At 40.5% G+C, this 20760-nt stretch overlaps 1 protein-coding gene across 2 annotated transcripts in view; it reads left to right on the plus strand.

The window, feature by feature from the left end:
- CDH20 (cadherin 20) overlaps nucleotides 1-20760 on the plus strand; it is a 117835-nt gene that overhangs the window by 72391 nt on the left and 24684 nt on the right. For both annotated transcript variants that reach the window (XM_085304354.1, XM_085304353.1), the window contains 4 exons: nucleotides 6448-6815; nucleotides 13425-13719; nucleotides 15417-15536; nucleotides 19159-19326. In XM_085304354.1, coding sequence (XP_085160480.1) covers nucleotides 6573-6815; nucleotides 13425-13719; nucleotides 15417-15536; nucleotides 19159-19326 — 826 coding nt within the window. In that variant the 5' untranslated portion in view covers nucleotides 6448-6572. The remainder of the gene's footprint in view (nucleotides 1-6447; nucleotides 6816-13424; nucleotides 13720-15416; nucleotides 15537-19158; nucleotides 19327-20760) is intronic.

Genomic DNA, 20760 nt, shown 5'->3' on the forward strand with positions numbered 1-20760 from the left:
AGATGCCTGCTGGAGATGTTGGCAGAGTTTACATAAGCAATTTAGAGTCATTTGTGCAAGTTTCTCTTGACAGGGTAGCAAAAGTGGTCCAGACTGGGAACTAAAAGGATTTTTTCCCACATAATGAAACTTTAATTAGTAAGATATTCATATGTGTTACATAGTTCTGCACATCCTTGATTGCATAGGAATTGYTTAATTTTGCATTTATTTGGATTTTCCAGTGTATTTTCAATGTCTAATTTGGTTCCTACTGAAGCTGACTTCAGTAGAGCTGGTTAGACCAGCATTGAGCTTTTGAAACCCTCTGTATTCCTTCTCTCCTGCTTTTTTACTATTGTACCTCGTACTKAGTAAAAGTTGGAGATCAGATCCTCTACTGATGTAAGTTATCAGCATCATTATATCCAGAAATGTTTACTTTGTGATTGTAYATATGTCTCATTCTTTTTGATCTGTTTATGGGCCTATAAATACTGTGTTGGGATTTATACGATGGGACTCCCTCTGTCATTCKGTGGGACTTTTCACTCTGCAGGCACTCCATAGCTTTGAAGGACTTCAGATCTCGAGCAAAATGAGTTCAGTGATGTGTCCCAGGAGAGATTGTTGACTGGTCTGTGGATGTAATTTTATGACAATGGATTGTATTGTGAGTTAATGTTTATGCACCATATGGTATGATGCCAAGTTTCATTGTATTTATGAAGATCTCAATAAAAAAAAAGTAAAAATAAAAATACATGTTCAGGCACAGTCTGTTTTCAAGAACAGTAACAAATGCCTCTCAGATTATTATCTTTAATTTAAACTTGCCCCATAACTATAATAATAGATAATAATAACCTGCAACAACTGGACGAGCCTGAGCCAGAGAGAGAACATACACAATTCTGGAAGTAGTGGAGAGTCATTTAGAAGCATAATCAGATGGCCTACTTTAGGCACCTAACAGGTCCTGCAAACATTATGATCTCTAAACTAAGACTCAGCTTACATAAATTGCCCAAGAGATTTTATAGCCTGGTTTCATGGAGAAGGATGGGCTTGGAGGCTGGTGTTAGGCGCCTTTTGCAGATGGTCTGTCTAGCACAGAATACAACCTAGGGTTTATTACTGGCTGGTGCTCCTGTGGGTTTGTTGCAAAGGCATTTTACAACAGAGCTGTGAACAGCTAAGGGTGCRTGAAGCCTAAGAAGTAATTTATGAAAATATAAAAGAATAATTCATTAAATGGGGGGAGAAGGGGAACAGGCATTAGTTATACCCCCACCTTCGGTTCAAAATATCACAAGAAATTAAAGGAACAAAGTAAATAGCTCACTTGGAAATTCTTCTCACTCAACTTTAATTTCTTCCCACTGTGTTCATTACTGAGTTGTTTGGTTTCTTTCAGCAAAATAATGGGGGAAAACTCCGTAAAAGATGTCATTAAACACAGAAACCTTTTCCATTAGCAGAGTCTTAGTGCAATATGTATGCTGCTAAGAAACATTTATATACATACATTAAAAATATCACATGTATTTGTATATTTACATATGGAAACAGTAAAGAAGAGAGTTTAAAACTGATTGCTCTATTTTTTCAGTGTGATGTGTTTCCTGCAATGAATAACCTCAGGTCAGCTGATGTGCTTGCATGGAAGCCAATACAGTCGGTAACACTGAGTGCTGGGATCACTATAGCAAGATCTATTGGAACGACTAGGCCTAAAGGTTTTAAGCATAAATTAATTAATTTTATAAATGCAAGTAGTGCAGTGACTTTCAGAGGGACAACCTAATCATCTGCAGTGCAACATGAAAAATAAAATGATGGGTATAAATCTTTTCAAGTTTGAGGKTTTTGACTATAATATCCTTGGTGTTCATGTTAATATGCATTTAGTGCAATATGGTCATCTAAAATATTAATATTTTTATATTTTCTTTGGAAGCAATGTTCTCTTCAGAATTAACATAGTAAATGGGTCATGTATAAGAAATAATAGAAGTTAGTTCTGGCAGATATTTCTTTTTCCTTTTCATTTTTTTACCCAGAGTTAGCTATTCAATTAAGAAAAGTTTAATTATAGTACAAATGCAGCACTGGAGGGGTGGGTCTTTAAAAATGGAGCATTAACACTAGCTTACATTTATATGCCTATTTTAATTTAAAAATATGAAATAAAAGACGAAATTGTATTCAAAATGCTGGAAAGTGCATTGTTGTGACTCTTTTGTGTAGAACAATTAGAATGTTCCTTTGTGATGTGTATAGACCACTAGTTGCAAGGAGTTCAATGAGATTTTCACAGGTCTTCATGAAGTCAAAAGTTATATTTGTAACTGTTGAGTGACAGGAAGAAAAAGAGTTTTTTCAGCAAAGTCTGCAAGGCAAGAGTAGAAAAGGAAAGTAACTTAAACAACTACATTAGTAATTAAATATTCATCACAAAAGCTGAGGCAAAAGAAAAAGTTCACTTTAGGTCGGAGATCTAAACTGTGCAGATATAGAGCTAAACCTATTGCAATGGGACAGTCAACTGCAGATAATAAATGGGGTTTTGAAACTTATGTTTTAATTGTTCCTGAGAAATAAAATACCTCTGCAAAAATCCCAGTCATTGTGGTCACGCAGACAGTCTTCCTGCGGTTAACTGTTTATTTGTGTGAGCAAGGAAAACTAGATTTCTCTCGCCTTTACTGCTTTCAAATCCTTTGGACATCTCCATGCTGAGCCATTAAACACAATTTTCTATAAAATATTTCATATGACAAGCTGAGGGTCATCAATTCCATATCTGTAGATGTCCAAGGCTCTTAAGAACTTGCTTTGGAGAGACTGAAGAAACAACTTGCATTAAGAGAACGTTAAAGGTTCAGTTCTGCCTCTCTCAGTCACGCTGACGAGTGCCTTCCCGTATGACTTCCCTGATCTCCCTGCAAGGAGCTACCCAGACTGAGGCAGGAGGACAGACTCTGCCTTAGAGTCTGCATCATCCATCTACAGCAAAAAAGCACTAAGGTCTGCTTAAGGCTAGAGACCTTACCAAGCTAGCATACTCAAAGCATACGGCTATCATCGTAGCCAAATGTTATGTCCCCAGTCCAAGTGACCTCATACTCATCCATCACACTGAGCTGGCGAAGTAACCATCTGCACAAGTCCTCTGAAAGACTTATTCAGTCATGACCTTAACTGCACCTGAGCTGTCACTTGTGCTACCACACAATTCAAATCACGTGTACATGATTGCCTTTTACACTGGTGAGCAATACCTTGCTTGACAAATAGCCCCCCTTGCAGCTCCAGAGGCCAATAATACCTGAGGCTGGTGAACCAGAGGGAAAGAAGCCCAGACAGATGAACAGCACCACAGGCCAGAAGTTAGCTGGGCCCTTTCAGTTCTTGTAATACCAGCTTGAGGAACAGAGATAGGAAAAAAAAATAAATAAAATAATTCCGATTCTGCTTCAGCCTCAGAGATGGTGGAACCATTCTTGATTTAACATTGATATTAATAGTAATAAGTTGCCAATAAGTAAAAAGCAAAATTTCACAATTTTCAATCCGCTTTCCAATTTTGGAAAGGCATGAAATACTAGAAACTCTTAAGTATTTACATAAAAAAATCCGTACCTCCTCAGCACTGGTACTTTCTTCTGTGCCTACAAAAATATATGACCCTGTCACTGTTGGCTGATATTAAATGGTGAAACATTACTGTTACTCAGAAAAGGAATAAAACTACATTACTTAACAGCAAGTTTCGTGATAGTTGCAGAATCGCTACTCTAAAAAGAGATTTCACTGAGGAAAGGAAATGCTCTTCAGAATGTTCCTCTTGTTGCACACTCTGTTTTCAAGAAAGTTTTCTCAGGGAACTGCAGTACAACGCAGAGCGACATTCAAATGACAAAGGCTATTATCAGAGAAYGCCTGAAGCATATATGCCTCTACTCTTGACCTTCATTTCACTTCTTCTACTTTCATTGCTTTCTGCTGATATAATGACACATGCACAGGAGAAGGAGCATGATGATCAGATTCCTTTTGCTGTTTCCTTATTACAGGCACAATGTTAATTCTACAAGTCTATTTATCCGTACCTTGGTACTACTTTGGCTGAGAGCCATTCACCGTTATTGGCTGAACTTAACTGCAGGAGGCAACCAGCACCRTTAGTTTTGAATCCATGGTTTGTGAGTTAATCTACAAATGTGATGTTCATTTCCGTGGAAATTGGTTCATCATATTGTGGCACTTCTTTTTCATATGGACAAAAATATTATATAATCAATGGAATTTCTTAAAGTAAAAACTTCAGATGAGACTCTGGTGCTGACTGCCTCCTCTTCTCTCTATATTGCATGGCAGAGATGGTGATAGGTTACAACAAACCATGGAGGTGGGTGGTAGGGTGCCCTTCTCCACCTATACTTGCCAGCAAAATGTTGGTTGTGAATAATGTCCCCCCAACTTTGCTGAAAAAAACTTGCTGCTGGCAACGTGCCAGGGGGTAAGCAGATGTTCCTGTGATGTGAAGTAGACTTTCCCAAGCATCAATGTATATAGGATGTGGGGAACTAAAGACTCTCCAGGGCAGAGTCAGGCAAGCGCTCTGCACACTGCTCTTGAGCTCTTTGGGCATCCTGCAAGTTGAGCCACGCTGAGCGAGCTAACCCTGCAAGCTGTGTGCCTCTCATACAGAGCTACGAGCTTCTTCACTGAGTGACAGATACACAGAGATTCTTGTGGTCCTTGCGGGCTTGTACTGATGAAATGAATCCCTATTCTTTGGCTTTTCAGACAATGGGGCCAAACACGTTAAGTTGCCAATGTCTAAACAACTAGCAATTCTGCAAATTGCTGTAGTTAAAAGAAATTTAGTGTTCAGTGCTTACAGTTTGTCCTTTCTTTGCTGTACCAATTGAGCCTTAGGCTGTAAACTTTTCAGGTATGTTATTTCTTTGCTACACTTCACCACTATATAGACTGATAGCACTGTGGAATCATATTCCTCTTGGGCTTTATATTTGGAAAGATTATTTTGTGTAGAACTGAGTCAAAGATAGTTATTTTGAGTTTACTCTCCTTTTGGACATTTATTCTAGACTTAAGCTGCCTTTTTGAGATTTCAGCCAACTTTTGATTTGAATTCTGTACTGTAGTTTTGGTAGCTTTTTAAGTGTACACAGGCCTCCAGTTATACCAGCCTAGATGCTGGGGGATTTTCAAACACTGTCTTCTTCACAGTCCTCACTTCAAGACATTACCATGCAACTGTGCAAAATATTTTTTATGATTTTGAAATCTTTGAAGGATTTCAATTAAGAATATTTGAGAGATATCTCCTACTTCTTTTTATTTCCACAAAATAAAATAATTAAGTGAGCCTGAAGACCCATAGGACAGCAATAAAATGAAGTTGGTACTATTTTCTTAAACCTCAAAGCCCAGTGTGCCTTTGCTAGTTCTCAAAAAGAACAGTGAAAATATTAGGCCCACAGAGTATGGAGTGTTTTGACACAGAAACTTGAGTGCAATACCACATCATTAAACCTAGAAAGACAGTGAAATAAAAGGTTGCTACAACCCAAAGCTTGGAGTGAGGTCACCAGCTAATCCAACTTCATGACAACAAAAGATCCTGGACTGATGGGAAAGTGTCCTCTGATAGAGGTCAGTATTCCTCTGCCTAAACAGGTCTTTCAGGCTTGTGGAGGAAAAATATGGTAGCTTGACTTGCTTGGACATATCCCACAATAGCATGTTACCATCAGCATTCTGAAACCTTTTGTGGATTATATAATGATTAACTGACCATTCAAATTCTAGAAATGTTACATCTGTAGCAGCAATCAGCTCCTCAGAGAGGAGGCAGCAGAGTGTGAAACCTGAATTCAAGCAACAGGGGGAGATTGAAAGAATAATTAAAAAAAAGAAATAACTTGCAGCTGTTAGAAGTGAAATTTAAGATTTGTAATATAGCAATAGTAATATCTGTATTTATCTAAACCTCTGTGCGTGCAAGTATGTGTAATAACATGGTTCCAAACAGAAAGAGAAAACCACTTGCCAAAAAGTGTTCAACAGTTATTACAGCTCTCCAAGGTGAACTGTTATGTAAATGTTCTCTAAGGACTTCTAGTCATAAATATTTCTAAACTGTATGCACTTAACTCATGCCAATCAATACCATAAAGCAACTCTACAGCTAAGTTAGTAAAGTAGAGAACTCTTGTTTATTGACTAAACTCTGATAGTGCTTGTATCTAAGGCTTCAATTCTGCAGCTTGTACAGTAATACTATTCTTAGTTCCAGGTCATATGCCTCCTGTTATTGTCTTTTTTTACAGATGATTAAATAGTTTATAGCATCTTTACCCATTGGGAAAACCCTTTTACCTTGAGAAAAACAAAAACCAGAACTTCTATTATGAATTTCCTTTAACTTTACAGGAGACTCTCATTCTCAAAGCCAGGACCTCTACTTGACATTTCAAAGGACTGCTCACTGGACCTTCTTTCTTCTCAAAGGACCTAAAATACTGTGTTTTGACTTTTAAGTCAGCCCTAGTATACGGATGTGGACTGCAGGTAGAATGAGCAATGCAAAGAACTTGCTTGGACTTGGTGTGTCCTTGTATTTTTGGGGACTGATGGACCTTACTACAAGTGTACTGTCGGGCAGTGTCGGGCCCCTCTCTGAAAGGCAAGAAGATCACCTGTCAGACAAGCAGCACCAGCGTATGAAGAGGAGCTGGGTATGGAACCAGTTTTTTGTCCTGGAGGAATACACCGGGACCGACCCACTGTACGTCGGCAAGGTAAGAATTGCAGCAGGAGGGGAGAGGAGGGGGATGTCCTGCAGTGTACCTACAGACCATGGCAAAACATGGGAAGCTTCTCTAAGTGCCTTTTCTCTACCTTCTCTCTRGCAGTGAATCTATCCACATTAATTTCACTTCAGCTCCCAAGAGCTTTTGACCAGTGTCACCTTGAGTTGGGAAGAATTTCTGTTTCAAGGGGCTGTCAATATATTTTCCTGTTTCAAAGAGATCTGCTGTTACAATAATCAGCTGTAATTGGGGTAACATTAGAAAATTTGCAGTGATCTTTCCAGGGACYCCTACAGTGTCAAGGCAAAGCAAGGTTATATTGATATTTGAGGATTAGGAAAGAAAGGCAGAGTTTGTGATCATACGTCTGTCTGTGATCAAGTCAGCTGAAAGTTGAAGTTCACAATCAAATGAAATAACCAGGATCTTTTGAAAACTGACATTTCAATTTTTGTTTTCTGTAAATCTCAAGGGTCAGAATTTCTTCTCACTTACTGCAATTTGACCCCAGTTTAATTCTGTGGACTGCAGATAAGTTGCTCCGAATCTAGAAGGCTCATTGAATTTAACATGCAGAGTCCTATTCTCAGATTCTTACACTCCAAGAACCTGCACACCAGTACAAATAAGTGTAAAATGGATTACCAAGCTTAGCGCATCTGCCTAGTAGTATTTTCTGTAACTCCTTGAGAAATGAGCTGGTGGGAAATCAGATCAATGATGTCTGCCATTGCAGTCTACCTTTTGTCCCTCAATACCCATCCTTCATCTGCTATTTTCTCACTGTTTTTTAAGGCTCTAGAAAGTTTAACTTATTGACACTGCTATTCAAAGCCTTGTGGGCAGTGCTAGTTTGCTTCCGGTCTACACCAATTACAACTAAACCATGTAACCACCRCCAAGGGGATGAACAGGGAAGAGGCAGGGGGAGGGAGCTAGGGTGTTTAAATGTTTGAGTGATACAAATAAAGTTTTATACATCTAGATGACTAGATAGCACAATGATGAGCACAGACTACTTACGGGTAGATATGACAGATTAAGAACAAATTAAGAATGAATATTAGAAGAAAACCTTCAAGTTTTGTTTTTTTAGATTAGACTGCCTTAGAAATGCTCTTTTTAGGCACATTTTGAAAACTGTGCCTAAACTGACTCACTCTTTCCTTCCAATCTACCCAGCTACAGAAAAAAAAAATACAGAAGCCCCTTTTGGACTTTTATTTATCATTCTACTGCTCCACAGAGCTAAACTTAGCCCTCAGTCATACAAGTATAAATCAAAATGAATCTATTGGCTTCAAAGGACTCCTTTCTGATTTATCCCTGTGTTATTGACAGCAAGATGTGCACTCCCTCCTTCCTTCCACAGCGGTGGCATTACTAGTGATTGCCATCAAATAAGATCTCATTAGTCTTGATTCATCTCTACACCTAACACTTCAGCTCTTTAAATCTCTATTAATTAAAAAAATTAGCATTTATTTTCATGCAATTCCCAGCTTTGGCACCAGGGCATACTATTACACGTACAYAATTTCACCTGAAATGATTCCAAGCTTGTACTATGAGCTGAATTTTAGCTAACACAAGTACTGCAAGAAACCAGCTCATCTTTAGTTTGGATTTGATTGTGTCATTGGAAGCACAAAAACTTGGAGTGGTCAAGGAGCCCTTTAGCTCGATCAGCTCAGCTGAAAGTGGGGAAAAGCAGAGATGTGTTCGTGATCTGTATTCACCGCACCATAGCCCAAGCTGCAAAAATCCCTCATTTCATGCTTAGAGAGCTATCTCTCCAGGAGCGCATGCGTTCTAGCTGTGTCAGCACAGGCAGGGGTCTGCAAGGGCTAATGAGCTCTCACTGTTAACAGTGCCAATTAGCCCCACACGCTGCTGAGCTGACATGGCTAGATTGCTCCGAGGACCTGCTAACTCTGCACTGCTCCATGTACACCAAACACTGCAGAAATCTTCTGCCAAAATGAGTCTTTGAGGGTCAAAGAGTTCATTTTCTCCCATTCCCAAACTGAGGGCACAGCAGCCATCCAAGTAGGGTGATAAAAGCACTGGCAGCTGCCATGTGAGAGGAGGGCTTCCCACCTTGTCCTATGGCTCTGAGAAAAAAATAGCAGCCTGACACAATTTCTTCATCCAAGCTGTGTTTGTGCTGTCTCTGTCTTAGGGATTTTTAGGAAAGGGGTCAGCTGGGAATAACTTGTGGGCTGAGTTAATTGTTCTGGCAGGCCAGAAATTTTTCAACCCAAATCACCGCAGGCTTACTCAGAAATAGCACTGGAACCTCCTGAGCAGAGCAACATGGAAATGCAGCCTCTGAGCCTTCTGCCTCAATCCTAGCACCAGCCCTTGGATTTGCCCTGGGTTCCACACCTGGGTTGAGCCTCTCTGGCTGACACCATCCCCAACACCCTGAAATGTCCTACTAGCCAGGCCTTACTTTTATTCATCTGCTTTGGTGAAGCCTTTTCCAGAAGAAAGAACACGATATTCATCCAGTTATAGTTGCATGGTACTCTAAGGGTTCTCATAAGAAAAGGGACTCTCCTTTACAGCTGTTTTAGGCCAGCTGTATACTGCTGCAAAATCCAAAAATAACTTTGACTTGAACCAGGCATCCGGGCTTGCACAGTAGGATTTTCAAGGCTACTATGAAAAATAAAATATACTTTCTTACATAACTGTAAAGCATGGGGCAAAATACCTTCTGTACAGGGGAAGGAAAAGGAGCTTCCTAAGATGAAGTTAATACAGCTTTTGCTTTTATCCAGTGCTCAGGATTCTAATTAAGAGCATTTTTGCTTCAGAGGATTCCCAGATCCTGTAAATGCTAGGCTTCAACCTTCCTAGAGTTAGCCGTTATTGGCTGAGAGGATGAACGAGGGAAGTCAGAGCTCCATGTTTGCTGCAGCATGTGTTCTCCACATTCATCCAGCAGCCTAAACTGCTTCAGTGTTTGAACTGGAAACACCTCCCCACTTTGCAGCGTCCGAGACACCCTAATCCTGTTTCAAAGGAAAGCGGCATTTTAACCACAGCAGCTGAATGCTGCTTTCTACCGACTATCACTGCAGATCATCCAAATAGACTCACATGGCCTCACAAAATYCCCTGCAGGTGCTATCTTCCTGGAGAGACAGGAGAGCAAGCCAAGGATGGAGTCCCAACCCAGTTAGTGAAGCTACATGACTCCTTCAGTGAGCTGCCTGCTGGCAGTACCACTCTCTTCCAAGTGCCCCTTTCCATGAAATGTGCCATTCAGATGCAGATATAGCCTTCTTTATCTCTCATCCTATCCTCATTGAAAGAAGCAGCCTAGATTGGCGTAGTTAATTTATCTGGGGTTATCTGCTTCATTCCTCCCATTCATTCCTCCTTTACTAGACAGAGGTAAGTACAAGTAAATTCCTCCTACTTCTGATAAGCCACAAGGCAGCACAGTTTATTGCCTAACCCATATAACAAAGCCAGCTTGAATCTGGATCGCCTTTCCAGTGCAGCAGAAATCTTTAGAGTGAATCCTACATATACGCCAACCTACAACATCCTCATATTAGGCTTGTCATTGTAAYGGTGTGAGCTTCTGTATCTTTAGATACCAAATTCTTTCAGATTTATTATAGTTTGGAATTATAAAATCTTTTATGCTCTTCTTTGCTTTGTCTAGAAAGAGCAGGCTACAGGAGAAGCTACAAAAGTGCTGTTAGCATTCCTTACTGCTTCGGCTTGGTTGAGGTCCAATGCTCTCAACAAATCACAGATAGACAGAGATCCTTTTGTACTCCAAAATTCCTATTAGTGTGCTATGTTCATTCCCTGTTTGCTCCCTACACAACTGTATTCATTCCAAATAAGACTGTGGACAGAAGGTGTAATTTAACCCATGAGTTTGATGCAGTATCTTCTTCTAAGTCTTTTGAATTTTCCAGAACACCTTATACTGTTTTAAAATATGCTCTCTCTTCTGTTTCCTTTTCCTTTCTCTTTTCTTTTTCTTTTTCCTTTTCCTATCTTTTTCTTTCTTTTTTCCTTTTTAATGAAGACTTGTTGATGTACATTTTCCTCTTTCAGGAGCTCTAATTCCCCAGTCAGGTCTAACATCTGTATCTATCTGAGCAGCTGCAGTCTCTCATTGACGCACTGATGCACTAAAACAAATGCCCAGGATGCAGCTTAGTGGTTCTGAATCAATTTGCAAAGCTATAATAGTGTCCTCCTTCTGGAAGTATCCTGTTTGCTAGCTCCTACAATGATAATCTCTGAGTTATGGGTGTTTAGGGCAAATGATGACAACCAGTGTCTTTTTGTAAATTCATCACAAGATGCTGTTTCCTGAAGATACGCCAGTTTAGAGTCCTGGCGCCTCTGTGTGAATTAATACGCATGGCAATCATTTGCATTTAACTGTTTGCCACTGCCAAACCAATCTGGGTCTGTTCTTCCCCCATTTAGCTGATATCACCTGAGAGCTGCCAGCATTGCTCTGAAGGATCAGTGTTCCCTAGATGCGGTGGCCACTACAGAGCCAATAGCCAAGAGACAAAATGAAATACAAGTTACCTGACAAGTTAATTGTCACAATCTGTACCTTTAGCTCTTGCAGCCATTTCACGGTGTTACTACAACAGCTGGGTACATGCCTTTAACACTCCTTTGTCACAGCAGTTGCTTAGAATTGAAGGGTCAGGTAAGTCTGCAGCCTGTCTACAAGGTGGTCAATGTCACTTCTCCATATGCTGCCACGGGACTCCTGCCATAGAAAATAATATAGAGCCCATCTCAGCTGAAATCAGTCCAACCCTAAAATCAGGAATAGACCCAAGTTTTGTGTAGGTCATGTGCTCTGAGCTCTGGCACGCTGAGTAAGCAAAATAAACTCCAAGGAATGAACCACTTCAAGCCCATCCCACCACTGGAGGGAACTGACTTGCAACTACCAAATCAATGGGACCACATGCCCTGCAACAGCTGAAGATCTGGCCCACTGGCRTTAGAAATGATTAGGTCAGATTAGACAATTTCTTCACCTCCCTAAAACCATTTTTCCTATATCATAATTTTTTATGAACTTTTCTGTGTGTTTTTAAATAACCCAGAGATGAGATTTCTTTTTCCTTCCTTGAGAAAATATCCCATAATCAAATCCATCAGGTCTGACTTCCACTTTTCTAGATAAATTACCTGTTTCTTAACCTAAAGTCCTWCCAATCCTGTGTTCATATATCCAGTTTACTGTTCAAAGATTTTCCTCCCTAGTATGAATATTTAGCTATGTTTTGGCCCCCTCCTCCACAATTTTCCCGTATGTCCCAATGAACTCCTCAAAGTATTAAAGGCACACTTAAATCTGAATCTCTCTCTTAAAATAATTGCTCATATATACATTTTAAAATGTTCTTAACTGAATGTGGGTCATTTTGTCCATTGTTTCTTTTTACTCATTATTTATTCATCCCCCAATATCATAATCACACCRAAAACCAGAATTCACAGGTGAACCGTTCTTTACAATCCCATTTTGGTTATTGCACTCCAGTTCTATTACCTTCCTGTTCTTTAAGACTGAATCAGTACCACACACTGCCTTTTTCTGGATACTGGTGAGGCCATTAAGCTCTCTTCCTCAAAAGCATGACAGTATGAGCACATTGTTAAGCATCTTGGTAGTCTCAGTGAAATTAAGTGATTTGTTTGTCTTTTAATAGTCATTCCAATATTTCACAGGAACCAGGTGTTTAACAGAATGGTAGTCCCCAGGATGATTTGTTTCTCTGTTTTAGATGATAATTAGCACTGCATTTACTTTTCTTCTATGTTCTGTTACATTTCCAGCTATCTGTGGTTTCTCAGAACTAATTAGCAGTCATGCAGTAAATCCATTTGCTAATTCCCTAGGAAATCCTGAGATGTTTCTCATCTGTATAGCCTGTCAGAGACACAATCAAATGTTCCTTGCTGCTTGCCTCACCTCCTATTTGACAACAATTTTCTTCCCGCATGAAGTGAGGGTCCAGCCTATTTTTTCTTCCTAAAATTTTCATGCAGAAATTTTAAAAAGATTCTTAATCCTAAAAGCTACTGAGTAGCTCTTCCATCCTTCCTTCCCTTGATCCTAAACAAATTTACTTCATGTACTCTAGCACTGTGCTACTCCTTAAATATCTAATTCATCTTAAACCATGTGAGCAAGCACAGTCGTTTTGCACTTTTGCTGACCTCACCTTATCCTAAGCCTGGCAATGAGTCCTTCTCAATGGCTGTTGCAACCAGTCAAAAGATAATTCTTGTCATTACTGAGATCTAAAAAAGTCACAGACCCTATTCTTGTTTGGGCGTCACTGCCTTTTTTTGTCTGGTACAGCTGTGGGTATAGAAGTGGGAAGACAGGAAAGAGTTTTTAATTGCACCTCTTTCATACAGACTTTAATGAATATTTGCCTGTTTCAGTAAAATAAGTTCATTAAAACCAGCTTGTGAATCCCAACAATGAGACCAAAATGCTCAGAACGCTAATGCGCTTAGCGTCTCTCACCAGCTGTTTGCCCAGTTCKTGGTTTAATTGAATCCTGTTCTGTTTCACAGCTCCATTCTGACATGGATAGAGGAGATGGTTCGATCAAATACATCCTGTCGGGAGAGGGAGCTGGCATTGTGTTTACTATTGATGATACCACAGGGGACATTCATGCCATTCAGAGGCTGGACCGAGAAGAAAGGTCCCAGTATACCCTGAGGGCACAGGCTCTAGACAGGCGAACAGGCAGACCGATGGAACCAGAGTCAGAGTTCATCATCAAAATACAAGACATCAATGACAATGAACCCAAGTTCCTGGATGGACCTTATGTAGCCTCTGTTCCAGAAATGTCACCTGTGGGTAAGGCAGATTTTTGTAAAGTCTTTTCCTCTCTTGGCATGTGAGAGATGTTCACCAAAACATAAATTCCCTGGCTCCTTGGACTCAACTTTTTCCCCTTAGGCTCCAGGAGCAATTCGGTAGGTAGGAGAGCTTCCCTAGGGGGTGTCTGGCTGCTGCAGAAGAACGGTAGTGGACTTTACACCACTGATGGCTGGCCTTCTCCAAAAGAGAGCATATCAAAGGAGAAAGAGAGATGAGAAAAGGTGTAATTTGAACATGCCATYCTCAGACAACTTACAGTAATGTAGCACCCCTTCTCCTCTGCCATCAGACGGTAGCAGTAATGACAATCAGACATCCATTATGAGCCAGAAAAGGTTAAAACAATCCTAAGAGCCTATTCTGGTTCATGCTGAGAGCTGAAATACTGTCCAGGAGCCCTTGAAATCATGGAAACGTGATGATTTTTAGCAAATTCACTCCTTCTAATCCCTTCAAGTTTCCACTGAGCACAGTGCAGCTGATTCCAAAGATCTGGTTCCATTCATTCCGCACTTTTAGAAGTGGGATTGTGTCAAACACAGTGTTGTTCTTGCAGTGCAGGCAGAAGGCAAATAGCAGCCTTCTTCCGCAAGTCAGGAGAAACCATTTCCACCTAAAACTTCCAATAACCACATAAAATACTATTTTTATGAGTTTTTTATTTCTTTTGGAGATGTTGCTTGCTTTTTGGCTCTGTGATATCGTTACAGAGATAATGCCAGGTAAATCATATGCCCTGAATTTATAGATATACTTCAGCTTCTCATTCTTCAACATAATGTTTGTGTAAAACTAGAGACAAGCATTAGATAYGAAAGTTCCATTGAGAAAAAAAATGTTTCATAATGGCGATTGGTAACTTGAACTCTGATTTATTTTACAGTGAATATTTATTAACGGCAGATTTTGTTTCTGAACATGGAACATATGCAAAAGGCTAGTGGCATTCATAAAGGCATTATCTGACATTGTAAAGAGTCAAAACTCACGTACATTTCAAATGATTATGTCTTATCTTCTCCTTGCTCTTGATAAACTGCATGATCTAAAAGCGATAATTAGCTTCAGAGGAAGTRGCCCTTGGAAACTAAAAGGCAAAGAAATGTATAAGGATTTGTGTAGGTTCCAAAAAGCACTTCAGTGGGATATAATCTCGAGGCCATGCAATGTAAAGTGTAACGTCACTGTTTAGTTTGAGATTATCTCATAGATATCTCCCTTTCTTCTCACAATTTGTGTACAATTTCCATCCTTTAGTCATCATTTAGCTTCCACAGGCCTGCTGCAGGAATTCTTGATGTACATCCACATATTTGTAGGTGTTATTTTAGCTGCTTTTAAGTAACATTTAAGAACAAGAAGTATGGAAAAGAAGTCAGCAACATATGACAACCACCACGAACGTACTGTTAGATAGGCAATTCTGTAACCATAGTCCATGGAGTACTTGCTGTTTTATATCTTCTTACAGAGGCATGATGAATTTATGCCTATTAGTTCCTTTAGTGCTAATGAGATACAAATATGAGCAATAAGTATAAACACTATCAGCATGAAATGGGAAGTCCAGTGAGAGAAAGTGTTTGTTAGGCATTTCAGTCCGGTTTGAACTGTGCGCTTTTTCTCCCAGCTCTTAATCCCAGGAGGTCTTACCTGATGCCTTTTTTTGTCAGGCACTTCTGTTATCCAGGTGACAGCTACAGATGCTGATGACCCAACTTATGGGAATAGCGCAAGAGTAGTCTACAGCATTCTCCAAGGACAACCATATTTCTCTGTGGATTCTCGGACAGGTATGTTACTTCATCAGGGGATCAGACAATATGAACACTGAAAGAAACAGTTTCAGGCAGAACAAAAAGATAGTGTGTCATGACTGTGATCATAGAAACATGTTTCTATGTCTAGGAGCCAAGACAGAGCAGCGCTATGTAAGAGCTAAAGCAGTACTATAGTAATGCACTCCAGAGAAAGCAGGTGCCCTCAGTAGTAATATATTCATTTAAATGACCAAATTCTGCAGTTAGGAAGCCAGTTTTTTTGATATGTAAATATTCTTGTTGGCATCTATCATTTCAATGATGTCTTCAGGAACTCTAGTTGGTCAAAAGGCTTAATGAGAAAAATGTATGTATATATATGAACCAACCAGGATTGGAAAGTACAAGTAAAAGGATGCAGTTCCTAAGGGTATACTTGTTAATAACCTTAAGCTTCTCTAGAGGACACCCTCTCTTGCTTTCTCCCTCTCTCTCTTTTTCTGTATATATCCAAAAGAGGAATCTGACAGGTTTTGACAGTTTCTAAAGGGCGTCTGCAGTGTTAAGGTCAGAAACTCATGAGCAGATAGTTACTGCTCAACCCTAGGGGGACAAAACAGAATGAAATGCTGCGTAATCCACTTCTGAAAGTTACCAGTTTAAGGAATGAGTGATTATCCAATCGAAACTTGGGTGCAGATGCTTATTTCCTCAGCTCTACACAATATAAGCAGAACAGAAYGGTTCATTTTGATCAACCACAGACTAATTAAGGGCATAGTCATAGTTTTGCTAACGTTTTCTAAGACAGCAAGGAGCCAATACTCATGACCAGATCCAGTACAGATTTAACCACTAAAGTACAACTAAGGCAGAATATAGGCCCCTAAATCCAAAGTGSTAACCCTGTACTTGATTGCTGTGTAACCCAGAAAAAGTCTTCTTTCTCCACAGTTTTCCTAGTTGCTTGCTCTGGACATGTCCAGAGCTGCATCAACCTTTGCAATTGGCAATGGGGCACCCTTTTAGGCTAAGTGCAGTTGTGAGCTGGGAACTGCTTCTCCACCACAAGTCCAGGACTCTAATCAGCTCTCTCAGCACAAATCCACCTGTAGGATGTGGTAATACACAAAATGCAGTTGTGTCTGTCACATTTCTTTAAAAAAGAGCCAGAGCATAACAGCTTACCAACTCCTTTATAATAGTGGCTGGTGGTTAAAGCACCCAATAATGGACAACCCATTTCAAAACACTCTTCTGCTAGGAAATTTTTACCTCCCAACATAACCTCTTAGCTACAGAATTATGTTACTGATCTTGTTCTCTCTTGCCTCACAAATTCTAAATTAATGTATACATAAAAGAACATTTTCAAAGGAAGGATGGAGAACTGGCTATTCCCTTTCCCCAGAATACTTTTACAGCCTGTCCATGCTCTTCTTCTCCTAGACAGTAAAAAAAAATGTGGCTATAAATACCCTCAGGAAGAATAGCGAATGGCCCCTGAATCTTCCTCAGAAACCATCTGGATGTTTTGGAAAAGAAAGAGCACAGCCTCTTTGCTGTTATTTATTTTTAAAAGAGAGTGAGTCTCATTTGGTCTGGTAAAAGAAATGGCACCAGCACCTAATTTCAGAAGATAAGACCTGCTCCCTTGCCACAGCCCTAGGGAAGGTTTTAAGGCTCATCACTGTTCTCGGCATTTCTTTGCTGACCTGCTGTGTGTACCAGCATAGGAGGTTCCCTGCACAGTGTGGCAGCTGTTCTGGGACCATGCACTGGCCCTCCTTTAGGGACCAGCAGCCTCAAATGTAGGCATGCCAGAGCCTGACTATTAGGCACTGACGTCTTTTGTTAGATATAGCTCATACTGTATTAAGGACAAGCTGAGAGGGGACATTCCCTACAGATTATTCTTAAGGAGAAAATATTTCTCAGAATGCTAAGTCCTTTCATATCTTATTTATATACATGGGAGTTTTGGAGCCATAGCGCTCCATGGGAGTTACTCAGCACTTTGCAGGATGAGACTCTTAAGGACTGCAGGTAGCAAGAATAAAATAGTGCGCTGTGAATTGTTCAGTACTGGCCACTATTTCTTTCCTTTTGCATACAGTGATAATTGCAAATGCAATGCCTTTTTACTGCTCATTTATTAAACCCATACATTGTGTGTCTGCTAAAAATAAAGACTAAGAGCAAATCATACAAGTCAGTAGAGTCCCAGTGTGCCAGTACTGCCAGTTGAGCCATGTGACTGGGACAGGTGCCTGGCAACGCGATGTGTTTTCCCCCTGACAGGAGTTCATGTAATGGGACATCCTAAATGTATCACAGCCAGTGCTTGGAGAGGGCTCCTAGTGCCTGGCTTCCACAAAAGAAATTGTCCCTTCAGAGCATGTCCCCTGGGCTGTATCATTGCTCTGCTGCTTCTCCCTTGCTCGGATTCCTCATGCATCCTGGCAGCCTGTTGAGCAGCCGCGATGGGTACACAGAGCAGGAGAGAAGCAGAGGCCCTGTGCTGCAAAGCCACAGGATGCCAGCATGCAGCAGGCAAGGATGTACGCAGGGCCCAAGGAAAGAATCACACTCGGAGCATTTGAGGTCTGACAGCTCTATAAAGATAAGCCTATGTCCCTCCATCCCAGCAGCCAAACATGGGGAAGGGTATGATGCAGGAGGCAGCTGGGTGGAAATGAGAGCATTAGCCAATAGACCAACTGCCAAAGAAAAAGAAAGCATCCAAGATGCATGTTCTGAGGCAGGCATGCAAAAAGCTTGAATAAGGAGAGTTCAGCATCCCAGCCAGGACCCCAGGGGCTACGAATGCAGAGAGAGAGGAGGAAGGACACCAAGGAATCTGGGCAGTTTCTGCTCTCCGAATTTCTGCTTCTAACCAGAAGCAAGAGCCTGCTTTCGTGAGTCAGCAAAGCCAGGGATCACCTTGGCCAGCTCGCTGCAGCCTTCGTAAGAGAAGTGCTGCTGCCACCTTATGTCCTTTTGCAGTAGTGTTACCCCGAAGGAAAGGGACGGCAGTGCAGGGTGCAAGGTAGCAGGACTAGCTATTTCCACCACCACCCCCTCTCCCTGCTCTCTTCCCTGGCTTGCAGGAACGATCTGCGCAAACTACCTGTCTTTCACAGCTCACCCCAAATTCTGCTCTCACTGACTCCCCATACATCCACAAGGACTCCAGCAAAGACCATAGATTTCATTCAGGTTGCCTCCAGGACTTGCGTGGGGACACTGGAAAACTCATCTAGATTTATTTATTGAATAGTCGCATTTCACCCAGCTTTTACACAGACATTTTTAGCCTGGGGTGGGAGAGCCTTAACTCAGTTTAGCATACATTGTTCCTAAAATACTTTTTGAGTTCCCTTGAAAGACACCGTTTTGATTTTGAACAGATCAGCCTGCCCCACAGCTGATGCACTTTAACTGCACTCCTTTAAAATTCACATCTTCCATTAATCTAGTTTTGGACTGGGTGATTTTCTTCATGCCAGCAAAGGTGGGACTGAATGCAGAAGCTGATCTCATTCGCCACACCAGGAGTACAGTACAGTAACAAGACAGCTCTGCCTTGTTTTGTGTGCTCTTTAAATGCCGTTTCTTTTGTTTCTAAAACCCCTTTTCCCCCTCACTGTCACAGGCTTAATCAGGACTGCGCTAATGAACATGGACAGAGAAGCAAAAGAATATTACGAAGTGATTATCCAGGCCAAGGATATGGGTGGACAGCTGGGAGGATTAGCTGGAACAACCACAGTCAACATCACCCTGTCCGATGTCAATGACAATCCACCCAGATTTCCACAGAGTGAGTATCTACTGCATCAGGGCATTACTGGATGGGCAAAAAGGGGGTGGCCTGCTTGCACAACTGCTGCTTGCTCAAATTACAGCCAATTTCCAACTGATTCTAGTGATGACTACAGACAGGCAAAATTTTGGATTGAAGAAGAGAACTTTCCTTCAAAAATGTCAAAATGGGACATTCAACACCTTGTCTTTCAGAAAAGGTTTCTGAGCATCAAAGTCATCAAAAGCAATGCTTTTTTAAAATGTGGGAAATTAATTTACAGAAAAAGAAAAGCAGGGGATGCTTTGTGTTCCTATGCAGCTAGTGGCCGTTGCCTTTGGTTGCTAATTGCTGCCCTGTTTCTCTTTTCATTCRGTCACCAAAAGGATGTCTGTCAAATAAGGGACATGTGGCAGTGCTGGAAGATGACAGATAATTCAGCCAATACRGCAGCCAGGCTGCTGCAGTATAGCATCTGGTAGTTGTGCTGTCAGCGTAGCATACCTTGTCATACAGACTCTTCTCCAGTAAAGGTTCATCTAAACCTTGGCAATAAACAGTTAAAACCTAAAGTATATAACACTCTCAGTTAGGACAATGTAAAAGCAAGTATCTCCACTGGCATCAGAAAAATTACTTTGTGTGTGCAGAAGTGTATCTCAAAGCAAGATGTGCAATATTTTGCCCTCTCTTACATTTTTTTAGATCATGTTTACGTACATAACTCTATCTTAATGTTAAAAATTGGCAAACAACATATTTCTGGTTTGATAGAACTATATCTTTCAAGGCTCTACTTTTTTTTAAAAAAAAAAGGGGGGAAAAAAAAGAAAGCCAATCTTTACTAGTACAGCTCGATCTCAAGCAATTCTTGTTTTGCCATTTTTTTTAACCTGGCAGAGAACTGAAAACCTCTACAGTTCTTTTTGTTGCTATCTTTCTTCTCCATCTGCTTCTACATGCTGCACTGCTAAATAAAAGCACTCCACTAAAATGAGCAAGAAGTATCAACTTTCATTTTTCTTCTCCTTTCAAAGCAACTTGTTGAATGTATCATTGCCAATCCTGTTTTTAAAGTTTCATGAATTGTGACTGTTTGATATCAGTCTCTGGATTAGCAAAAAATGGTAACAGATCAAACCCTATCTTTGATGTTGTTCTCTGATATGAAGTTAAATTAATGACAGAGTTAACAGAGCAAGTGTACCAAGGAAGATTTGAACATAAAATGTAATGGCAGAAAGTACTATAGATACAGCATGGACATTTCTAAAAAACATATTTTTTAAATAGCAGCTCTCTCTTTCCCCAGGCTTGCCACTCAGCAAATTAGTGATGCACCAGTTGTGCTCAGGATAAGGTTTGTAGGGAGAGAGAGTACATTTTAATAGAAAAAATGGTAAACTTGGAAGAACCAGGCAAGCTTCTGAGTTCACAAAGCTTTGTTCTAGC

This window comes from Rhea americana, unplaced genomic scaffold (assembly GCF_003343005.1).
Source record: "Rhea americana isolate MKP2758 unplaced genomic scaffold, rheAme1 scaffold_207, whole genome shotgun sequence".
NCBI classification, from domain to species: domain Eukaryota; kingdom Metazoa; phylum Chordata; class Aves; order Rheiformes; family Rheidae; genus Rhea; species Rhea americana.